The sequence below is a fragment of the Camelus bactrianus genome, chromosome 6 (assembly GCF_048773025.1).
Source record: "Camelus bactrianus isolate YW-2024 breed Bactrian camel chromosome 6, ASM4877302v1, whole genome shotgun sequence".
NCBI classification, from domain to species: Eukaryota; Metazoa; Chordata; class Mammalia; order Artiodactyla; family Camelidae; genus Camelus; species Camelus bactrianus.
In genome coordinates, this window is record NC_133544.1 from 25,978,154 (window position 1) to 25,990,424 (window position 12,271).

At 37.5% G+C, this 12,271-nt stretch overlaps 2 protein-coding genes across 3 annotated transcripts in view; both read right to left on the reverse strand.

Moving 5' to 3' along the window:
- The window catches only part of PSEN1 (presenilin 1), a 59,939-nt gene extending 58,800 nt beyond the window's left edge, over positions 1-1,139 (reverse strand). For both annotated transcript variants that reach the window (XM_010962534.3, XM_010962517.3), the window contains exon 1: positions 983-1,139. The gene's annotated coding sequence lies outside the window, so the exon portion shown is untranslated. The remainder of the gene's footprint in view (positions 1-982) is intronic.
- Positions 1,140-5,092: 3,953 nt separating this feature from the next.
- The window catches only part of RBM25 (RNA binding motif protein 25), a 50,464-nt gene continuing 43,285 nt past the window's right edge, over positions 5,093-12,271 (reverse strand). Inside the window, exon 19 of the mRNA XM_010962504.3 lies at positions 5,093-8,933. Within this exon, the coding sequence (XP_010960806.2) occupies positions 8,841-8,933 (93 nt within the window). The 3' untranslated portion in view covers positions 5,093-8,840. The remainder of the gene's footprint in view (positions 8,934-12,271) is intronic.

Here is a 12,271-nt window from a genome sequence, read left to right on the forward strand (position 1 = left end):
ACTGAAATCAGTCAAATGCAACAGGTTCCAATCTACTTTGCTGTTTTATTCTCTTTCATAACAGCTATTTAACGTGCAGTCTGGGTTGCTGGACCCTTAAGATCCACAGGGCCCCTCTTTTGTAGTACACCTTCTGATATAATGACCTCCTCACTTCAACTCCGAGGGTGAAAACCTTTCCATTGTAAAAGATAATTCAAAAAACAAGATGCCCTTAGCCAGACGTAATCTCTACCTGCCTCAAATTTCAGGGAATATTATGACTTTTACAATTTGCTTTACCGTGTAGTTATTTGCATACTATTCTTATCTCCCACAGTAAACCTTGCACAAGCTATTCATCTTGTCCAAAGCAGGCAAGAATTAAGTTACTTTCCTACAAGAGAAGCGATATTTATTTGAAAGGAATCTGAGCGGGATGAAAACGCCAAGTATCTAAAACACGTGCAAAGCACTAGACATATATGCCTCGCGACAGTCCAGATCAAGGCAAAATCATGAGACCCTGTTTTTCGCCCCGAACGGAGACAAGAAGGAACTTGGTCCTGGGGACCACTTGCTTTCTCTGGACAAGGACACACTAGGGGGAGGAGGCGTGGAGTTTCACCAGTTGCTCAGCCAGACCCAGAGCAAGGCGCTTTCTCTTTCTCCTGCTCCACTCCAGGCAAGACGGTCAATCCTGGTCAAGGCACCTGCGCCTAGAGATGTCGAAGGGAAACCAGCACTTCCGGACCAAGGCTGCGAAAGGGAATCGCTCTTCAACCCAACCGCGCGCCGCGAGCCGGAGAAACTGGCCGACCCTTCTGGTTCCCCACACGGGGCTCCTCGGTCCCCGCCCGGCCGCGCCCGGCTCCTCATCCTCGAGGACACCGGCTCTGCGGCCCGGGAGGCGACAAAGGGCCGGGCCTGCCCGCGGCCACCCGTGTCGGCACCAAACGAGGGGCGCGTTTCTCTCTCCCCGGACCCCCCACCACACACCTACCTTTGCCTCGCCGCCACCACTATCCTCTCGCAGCCAAGGTTCCTTCCCGAGCAGCTGCTGTTTTGTTTCTGATGTGAAATTTCGGCCTTTGGAGCTGCTCGGCCCAGGCCCCTCCCAAAAGGTTTCATCGGTGTCGTCACTTCCGGCCCTGGCGTCGTTGGCGAGGCCCCACTGGCTGAGGGGGCGGGGCCCATAGGAAGGGGTGGAGCTTCCGGTGGTGAGCGGGATTGCTGGGGAGACCCTGCGTTACAGGTGGCCTCCTTGACCTGGCGGGAGCTGCCTAGAGTGCCAGCGCGGGTCTGGGGTTTTCAGGGATCTGAGAATGCTCTTGAGCTGAGAATTAAAATTTTTACGTAAAATGGACCCAGCATGTGCTTCTCCCTGCCTACAAGCGATGGCATCTTAAATCTAACGTTTTTTTCATTTCTCGGTAATACCTATTTGTACAGTGTTTCTTAATGCGAATCAGCTGCACCGCAATCAAAAGTATGCTAATTTAAGTTGTCAATACCTATGCCCTCCACCCCTTACCCAGTAAATCAAAATTTCTGGTGGGTAAGAGAACCTGAGAAACTGCATTTTAAACAAACTTTGTCTAGGATTCTTGGGCTCCAAGACCAGTTTTCCTAGATGGTAAGCTTTCAGAGAGCATAACTTGTCTTATTTTTGTAATTCCAAACCCTAAGAGGGTATCTGGTACATACTGAGCTGCTCAATGGTCCTTTGATTTTTCGCATCTGCCGGCTTTCCTTCAAATGGCCATAAAGGCCGTACCAATAACTAATTCCTTAGGTAGCAAACCACACTCATACACTCATCTGAAAGCTAAAAGTAAACAATGCATACTATCACGTAAAACCAAAGGTGGACAATGGAGAAACACTCACATTCTGATTACACAGGTAATTAGGAAACTGAAAATGAAATCAGTAACATGGCATCTGGCCAAATGAGATTTTTATTTCTTTTAAATTCTCCCCCCAAGATAACCATTCATATTCCTAAAGCATCAGTCTCCAATACCTCTCTCGTCCCTGCCCGCCTCGAATACATGAACGGATTTAAATAGCTTTTACACACAACTTCATATTTAAGAACAGAAGTAGCAGTAGTTTTTCCATTAACAGGAAAAGTTGGGAGAAAATAAGGTTGACATCCCCCCCAATTCTTTGTAGTCCTCATCTCTCCTTTCCCTCCTTAAACTTCACAGGGGTAAGAATTTTTCCATTTGTTCACATATATTGCTGAATGCCGAGAACAGTGCCTAGCACATAAACAGTACAATACATTTGTCAAACAAGCATAAACTAAAATCCATCTATTTATTTGTGAACTAGTTCAATCTCTTTGAATGCAATCTGTAATATGAGTATAAAGTCTTAAAATGCTGGTAAACTATCCTTAGAAACAATTTCAATACAAAAATTTTGTGCAAGCATGTTCATGGAGTATTATTAATAGCAAAAATTGGAATGCTAAACATCCTGCAATAAATTATGACTCACCTACTTTACCAAATGTCAATAAAATTGTTTTTGAAGATCAACAGAAGTGTAACAGAAACACTCATCCTGTTAAAAGCTGAGACATAAGATTCAAGCATATGTCAAAACACATTCCCGCAAAAAGGAAACAAAGGTGATTAAAAAAAAGCAATCAATGACTGAATAACTGGAACTACAGGTACATTTTTCTGTATTTCTTCATCTTCTTAGGAGTATAAAAACCCAGGAAACAGAGGAAGAACAGCAAAGAAACACTAAGAATGACACAGACTAGAGGAACAAGGCTAAAGTAACGTCCTAGATACCAAGAAAAGTCCCAAATAGAGAGCAGATGTCCATAGTTTTAAGAGATAAACTAGGATGTAACCTCTTACAAAGCCAGTCTCATTTAGGCTATCACCAGTCACCAGTAGAATGGAGAGATACAAACACTGAGTGAGACCTGAGAAATCTGGAGGGCACATGTAACTATATGCTACTCAGATCTAAATTCTAAGGTTGTTTTTGTGTTCTTTGAAACTTATTCTAGCCTGAAGGAGAAAAGATAACAGAAACACCTGAGCAAGACTCAAGAAACTGCAAACTGTAATTAGAAACCAGAGCCAATGGAGTGGGGGAGGTCTCTGGATAGGATGGATGGAATACCAATCATTAATTATAGAAAGCAAAGATCCAAGATGCATGTTATTATAAACTGGAGAGCTAGGACTGGAAAGAACATGCCTAAATGACTTTTTTGATGTTAAGGTTTTATAAACCTTGAGTTATTTGCTAAGTAAGGGGGAAAATGAAATGACTTTTACATATTCATACCTATCTACTGGAGGTTTAAAAACAGTAAAGCTGCAATGTGTGGGGGAGAGCTTAAGTTCAATAAGACAATGAGAAAAACGGTACTGAGGGTCCAGGCTACCGGCAGTGGTGCATTTGTATTTTCCCCGTAAGTGTCTGGAAATTGGGAGCAGGATGGAGAAACAAATGACAAAAATAAATGGTGGCCAAAACCAATAGTAAGTAGTAACAGATGAAGTGGATGGGAAATCCAGAGTGCCAGACTTGTTAGAAGAACTACCTGGGGAGAGGGGCTGCTAAAGACTAGAGTCACTAGTCAATAGAGTCAGGATCAAGGCCAGTTCTTTACACCACTGATTCCAAGGCAATCCAATTAACACTTCCCACATAAAAAGCAGTCTGCCTTCATTTATACAGTGTCATTGCCCTGTTTGTTATGGGAGTAAAGTAGAATTGAAATATGAGAGATAATATTGTCATCAGGGCTGGGTGCTTGGCCACATTCTCTTATTAGCTCTTAGATGGCTTTAATTCTTTGCAAGGATTGGTCTCCTTAGATTGGGACAGCTCAAGATGAAGGGCTGGCTCTGTTACTCAACTTGTATTTTCAGTCTTCAGTTCTTTATGTCTGTCAATATTTTATTAATCTAAATTCCTTCTTAACAAAGAACCTGGACCCTTTTTAAAAAATCTGCTTAAAGAATATATTTAAAATGAAACTTTAACATCTAGCTTTTCTAATACCTACTGCAGTAACAATTAGTCATGTCTCTTCACCTGGATATATTTGGCAGTATTTTTAAACTGACAGGAAAAAAAAAATGAACCTTCTTATAATGTCCAGATTCCACAATATGAAGTGTCCACTAATTTTTACTTTGGTTCTAAGAAAAAAAATGGAAAAAGTTGTTTAGAACTATTTTTAAATTGCAATACTTTTTGCTTTAATGAAGGTTTGCTAAAAATGCTTCCTGTGGGGGAACTTTATTAGTAAGCACTATCCACTGCCCTTAGGTGGATATTAGCATCTAGACCATACCTTTCCAACATAACTTTCTGTAATCACAGTAATGTTAATTCTGAAATATCCATCCAATATTAGTAGCCACTAACTACATATGGCTGTTGAGCACTTGGAATGTGAATGCTGCAACTGGATTTTTAAATTCAGTTTAGTTGCATATGATTTCTGAACACTTGAAACATGGCTAGTGTGACTGAAGAACTGAATTTTAAAATTTAATTTTAATGAATTTAAAAGCTTAGTAGTGCAGATCTAGACCATGAATTAGAATCCAATATGCAGAAATCTAGATATCCAACTTTGGAGAACACTGTAACAGTGTTGCATCAGGTAGTTAAGATGATGTGATCTCTAAGGTCCCCTCTATATTACTACCTCTGCTGAGAATCTTCGTATTGTCCCTTCCCTCTCAACCTTGAAATTATCTCAATTATATTATATTATATTGCTATATGACTATAATTAAATTATATTACTATATGACGATTCATATAGTACTTTGTATATACGTCTGTTAGTGATCCTTATTATTTCTTCACTACTAGACTGTCAGCTCCTAGAAGGATTTTGGTTTCTTTATGCCTATCACTCCACCTAGTTTATAACATGAACGGCACATATCAAGTGTGCTTCAATGGCAAACATAAGTTATATGCAAAAAGATGAAAGGGATAGCTGCTTAAAAATTCAGCTACCACTCTGTGCAAGAGAATCTAAAAGTCATCAATCCAACTACTACATGATGTGGCAGCACAGGCAGATTTGAGTGTCATTTAATGCAAACAAGACGGCTTGAAAAGAATTTTTATTCATTTTCGTTTATAGAAATTATCTTTCCTTCCTAGGCATTTTAGATTAACATTCCTAATTTGGCTTTCATATGAGTCAAGTAATAAGATGAAAGGCAAAGAATCTGTCAATTAAATAAAGAGGAAAATGTAAGCATTCAAATGCAGATAAACAAATACTGCAATAATTTAACATAACATTTCAAAAAATCTACCAGTTTATCAAAAATTATAAGCTCACTTTAGTCTTAGTATAAATGAACAGTAATAATTCCTGGATTTAAAATATATGTGAATTTCCCTAGTTTTCCTGACACTTAGACTGCCTGTTTTTTTGCCTATGTGGCATTCATTCTAATACCCTTTATTAGTCAGTGGCATTCACAAATCAACCTCACCATCTTTTGCTAAGCAAACAATTTCTCAGTTTCACAGGAATAGAATGCTGAAATATGACTTGGAAAAATGTGTAACCACTTTGACACAAAACCCTTAAGCAGTGTTTGGGTATAAAGTGGAAACATTCATAGAACTTACTAGAGAAGAGTTGGGTAAATAAGCTTCATATACACACTGTACACCTGCTTACATTTATTTGCACTTAAAATTTTTACTTAATATTAAAGGAGAAAACATTATAATAGTGTTTAGCCTCATTTGACTCTCGTGCTCATTTTTCTCAATTTGTTCACCATTATCTGGTATTCATGCCTGATAAGTACTTGAAACAGCACTCTCCACAAAATCATCAGCCTTTACTGTTACAAAAAGTTTACCGGGAAGCACTATGGTAAGATTCAGGCAGAGTAACAACATAAAAGTTCTCTAAAGAGAAAATGTTCTGGGGCTGGCTGGAAATAAAGCCTAGAATATTAAGAGTTGTTCTTGGGGATCATTTTTGGAAGACTGCTTTATGTTCATGAACTTAAATATCTATTTGCCCCCCAAAATGTTTTTCTCTTTAAAATCTACTTGAAAAGAAACTAAAGCAGCATTTGTGCAGTCTTTTAGGATATAATACTAGTACTGAGTAGATACCTTAAAATGCTAATCAAAGTAGTTCTTGGAACAGTTAGTACTGGCACCATCTATCTGGGAGCTGGCCAGAAATGCAAAATTTCAGGTCCAACTCCAGCGCTACTAAGTCTGAATTTTAACAAGATCCCCCACGTGATTCAAGCGCATGTTAAAGTTTGAGAAAAACCACTTTCTTCCTGTAGACAAGACAGATGTACACATTTAAAATTATTTTATTTATAGGGTCAAATGAGGAAAAAGAATATTGGGTTTCCTAACTGCCAGATCAAGAATGGTTCTCAAAACTTTCATATAATTTTATAACTTGAATGGGTAAATATGAATTAACTAAGGTTCCCAAATTAATCTATGGGCAAATGGTAAAGACAATCCAGAAAGCTCAAGCAATTTAGCAAAAATTTTTTCTTTATGTATATTCTGACACTACACTATACCAGCTTAGACAGGTCCAGTTCTTTACATACAAACTTGAAAAATAAAAAACTCTGAAAACCTCCAAGTTTAATGGTGGCAAAAACAGATATGAACTGACATTAAGCTATAAATGAAGCAGTCTTTAATCCAGTGACTGTGATCATTCCTGTTCTGCTGCAGAAATGTTAATGCATACATTTGGGATCCTGACACAAATCTCACTGGAGGTGTTACACAGTATGTGGTATATGCCCCTAAGGATTTCACATAAGGGCCCTTTTAAGGTAAATGTGGTAAGAGAGCAGGAGAGATCAAAGCAAGGAAAATTAAATCTACCTGAATAAACTTTCATGCTAATACTGGCTAAATAAAAACAACCTAATATGATGCCTTAGAAATAATAATAATTAAGACAAGACAGAGGCATAATAAACAGCTCAAACAAGGAGTTACACTGGGGGTCAATCTGAGAAAAACTAGTAAATGAATCTGTAAATAGCAAGGAGCATGTTTCTGAAAATTTCCCTTGAGAAACCACAATTTAAAAAATTGTAACACTAAAAGGGGGTATCTACATAGACGTATAGATAATTCAAAATAAGGTATCTCTATAGATGTATAAATTAATCCAAAATCCACAATGGCCTCTGACTTTCAGTTACTAATATTCAAAAATCAATTCCATCAAAAATTCAGCCCATATTTTCAAATTAAGTTTCTAGGATGCACTGCACAATTATAACATGATGCCATTTATTTAACAAGACTCTGAAAGAATGAGTCCCCGAGATCAAATATATACATTTTTAATATTTGAAATATTTACATAATGGAACCATGTCATGGTCCAATGTTAAGAACAGTGTTTTCAAATGTCTTAAGATGTAAAAAAATCTAGTAACTCAAGCTCAGTTATGCTTTTTTAACACCCTCCCCCCCAAATCTTTTTTTTTTTAAATAAATACTCAGACATGGGAATAGCTGCACCTAATTTCTGTTAAGAACTGTTTAAAAACTTGTTAAGATTTTCAGGTAATTTTGCTCCCTGGTAAGTTCTGATCTACAATCAAGAAAGCCCCATGTATGTCTCTAAGAACACCATCAGTACATTTTTAAACTTTGATGAGCAGAGGTAAACAAAGTATGTGCCTGTGTATACACACATGAGATAAACCCTTATAAAACAAAAAATTAGTGGTAACTACCTTAAACGATTTACTTTATCCTTAGAAAATAGATGTAAACTTTGTAAATTGCCTTGCTGAATTCCTATTGCATTTTGTCAAATGTTCCTAATCTGTAAAATTGCTTAGTTTTATCTTTTGCTTATTTTTTAAAAAGTTTTTGACTTAATGCTTTTTGAATTGTTTTTTTTTAAACAAAATGGTACATCAAAATTAAACTAAGGACCAATTAGTGCAAAAATGCATAAAATAAAGCTCTCCAGAATCTAAGGATCTGCCTCATTTCTCAACAATGAAATCGGGGGGGGGGGGGGGGGACCACCATGATTCATACTCCCTTAAAAGAGAGGCTGATGTAGCCAGCTATGAACAGAAAAAAACCCCACTCCTTTTAAGACTTGCTTGTCACAGGAAAATACCATGCTCTGAGAGACTAATAACCTAATTACCCCAGACATTTGGGTTGGCACAATACCATGTTTCCTTTACAATTCTATTCAATTAGGAAATGTTTAAGGAAACAGAACCCTCCAAAGCAAATTAGGGAAAAGTAAGACTTTTATACATACAACCACACAAACACATTCATACAGAGATATAAGAGGAATGGATTGTCTGCTAATTTTTGCACTCTAATTTTAAATTCCATGCCTTCATGAGGGCCTGCCATTTTTGATCAGAGGGGCAAGGGTAATAGGTGTGATGGGCATTCTTTCGATTAACATTGTTCATGTTGGTGTTTATACAGTACAGTTCAATATTAAGTGCAATTTTGCAAAAGAATTGGGGAGTCATTTTAATATTTACAAGGAACAAATCAGCAGAACAAGATTATATCAGATAGGCTGTGTACAGTAGCTGTGGCTTATAAAACATACCAGTAATTTGTACCTGGTGAGTATAAAGAGAACCAAGGTAGGATTCAGATGTCTTTACAACCAAAGGAGTACACAGGGCATCAACAAATTAGAAGACAAAAAAATTCACATTTTCTACATTAAAAAAAAAAATTACAGATCTCACAAATGTCTTTGAAGACAAAAAAAATTTTTAAGTCCTTTGAACGGTGGGAAAGAAGAAATCTGAAATGGAACTCTAAACGTAAAAAGTTTTTTACTTCACAAGACCAATTTTCTTGGCTTCTGTTTCATATATCAATAATCTCCACATCTTGACTATAAAAACTTCTGCTTCTTCATCAAGTACCTAGAAAAGAAAAAGAAAAACACAAAAAAAGTTCACATGCAAGATAAGCAATCATCAGCATCTCCCAACAACAGTGACTGGTATCAAAAAAGGTCTTTACCTACCAACAAGCATTTACTTTCTTTCTTTCTTTCTTTTTTTTAAAAGCATTTACTTTCAATAAAATGACTTAAAGGAAACCTACTGTGAGAAATGTATTAATACAAGTAAACTACCGAAAAAAAAAAAGCATTCAGCAAAATTCCATTGCTTACTAAATACTGACACCACAGTACTCCAGTTTTTTTTCTAACTTTCAACTTTACAAATACTACATTTACACGTCTTGAAAAACTATCTCCTAAGGAATGCAAATGCTTGTAATAAAGAACATGGTAATTCAGACAGAACTAGTTATATAACTACATAATAATATAGAGTATCTCACTCATCACCCCCTAAATAATCTCACAACATTTACTGAGTCCACATTATGTATGTGACACTGAACTATTAAATGAGAATATATTAATTTTAATATAGTGTCTGGGATACAAAGTGAACAGTATCATTGCAAGGGACACAAGACTACTGAATAAATAAAAGGCCTTTTCCTGTTGGCAAATCAAATTATTTTTCTGTCTACTTACTTAGTGCATCATGTCCTTACCACTCCTCCTGTCCTCATCCCCCACAAGTATGGCACTCCACTCCAGGGCTGCCATGTGGTAAAATGGAATAGCATGCTTCTTCTACAGAAGGCAGCAATGACTGAGCTCCAGGGTACCACCATCATGATGGCATGTGGCCTAATGCTGCCAGGACTCTGGAGCAGCAGGTCAGGTTAGCAGTTAAGCAAGCCAGATCTCTAACTACACTGCCTGAGTTCAAATCCCACTTTTACCTCCTACTAGTTACATGTCCTTGGTTGGGTTATTTATCACAATGAGCCTCAGTTCTCTTATCTGTGAAATGGAGGATATAATAGTTGTATCATACTGGTTCTATGGTAGGAATTAAAAGAGTTAACATATACAAAGAGCCTTCAAGAGAGCTTAGGACCTGAGTGATCAATAAGTACCTAAAAGAAGTCAGAAAATGATTTTGAGAAATTTCCCTAAATTTCTCAATGATGACAAATAAAGAACTTTAAATAAGACTTTTATGAGCCAGACTAAACTGGCAGTTCAAGAGAGAGCTATGCTGCAATACTAATTAATGTGGAAATCATACCCTGGAAATATAGATAAAGGGACAAAACTGCAACCAAAACTCATTAATTAATGTAAAATGAAGAAACGTACAGTTTGAAAAAATGTCAGATTTTTGATAAGAGCAAAATACTTTTCGAGCTAAAAATTCAACCTCATTTATTCAAGAAATATTTAGAGGATCCATGAGCTATTTCCAGAACCAGCTGACACTAGCTCAACTGGTTTCCTCCCACTCTGATCAACAATGGGCCAGAAAATAATCAAAAACAATACAAGTGATTAAGCAGAGTCTAATTAAACTCCAAATACCAAAGTATTTCAACAGATCAAAATGGATTAACCCTGACATATGGTCTTCACCAACAATGACTGTATCTCTGCCAAGGCCAAAACCCAGAACACTGATTTTTTTTTTTTTTAATTCCTTAATCAGGCCTAACTATGAAATTCTCTCTTTACCACAAGGATAACTTTTTAAAGAGCCTGGAAAGTCAAGGAAGTTAAGATTCTGTCCCCAAGTACTGAGATCCATTCACATTTCTCCTTTCATCTGAGGCTCAGCGTTAGAGTGAAACTTTTCAAAGTAGTTAGAGATTTGGCTTACTTAGGAATTTTAAACAGCTGCACTGGGCTGGTTAGGCAGCAGAAAGCTAATGTTGTCTGGCTTAAACATCATATACTACGTGGACACAAAATATCCTGACCTTAAAGCTCCTTTTGGTTAGGCACCCCACTATGCCACTCCCTGAAGACTTTGACTGTAGCTCAAAATGCAAATTTCTCCAGTCATCTACCACCTTATCTCATGCTTGATGTTCCTCTTTCCTCCCTGACTCACCTTCCATTGCTGTCTTCCCACTCTGTCCTTTGGACCCTATTCAACTTTATACTAACCATCCTCAGCTTCTTTAATTTGACTTTTTATCTCCTTACCTTAATTGAAAACCTAGTATGTCCCCTAAAGACCCTGACACTCGTGAGGAAGTTTGTCACTTTCAAATCCTTAGTCTCCACAGGAGAGGGAAAGCTGCTGGATCTTTACTGTCTCCTTGTAAACATTATTTCCACTGAGGCTCATGAGATCTCATTACACCATCTTTTCATTCCAAGAGCAGCTGTCTAGCAAATACCATTTTTCATCCACATTAAATTAGTGCTCTTGCAGCTGATTCTCGTATTTCTCTCCAATCCCAGTCGCAACACGCAGGAATTTCAGTTTCTTTGTGTTATGACCTGGCTTAAAGTTTATTAACATTCTAAACAATTATCAGCTCTGCCCCAGAAACTCTCTCCCACCACCATCCTTTGCATCTTGCCATCATCTGGACTGATCCATCACTTGTATTCTTAAACATTCTACTCTCTAACTATACCTCTCCTTCCAGTTATTTCACTCACACACATCTCCCACAACCTTCACTGGAACCACCAAGTCCTCGATGCACTCAAACTACCAGCTCTTTTCTGGTATTACTCCCTTCTCTTCCTAGACTGGAGTTCATACTTCATTCAGTATCCTCTTATCTTTACCATCAATTCTCTTCCTCCTTTCTTTTCTCACAAAAATCAATGCAACCACTACTCTAATATCCAAATTAAATGCAAATGGGGATTTGATGTTTAACCACTGCCAACCCAAAAGACACCTGTCCAAGTGACAAGAGTTATACAATCTTCAGGTCTCAGTTGAGATGGCAATTCCTGTGATGACTGCCCTAACTGCCCTCAACACCATCAGATGCTCTATCCCCTTTGACCTCATTATCTTTTTTGCATAACCCCATTATATCAAGTATATTACAGTATCAACATTGATATACCCATCTCCCTGCTAGTTCTTTAAAAGCAGATAGTCCACCTTTTTATGCTTCTAGCACAATGTTCTACCCAGTAAGCACTTAATAAATGCTCTATAAATGTATGAATTTATTCATACAGGATTTATATTTATATACACAAAAACCAAAGGGAGGGGAAGAGAGAGACTGATAAAAAAGAAAAATCTAGCTTTACTCTTGTCTAATGATATCTTGTGTGAATGCCTTTAAACCTCTTTTAATGCATATTCAAATTTAAATTCAGGCCTATAAAGATTCTGGACCAACATGGGTAGAAAATCAATCAAATTCAGAGAAGTTAATGTGT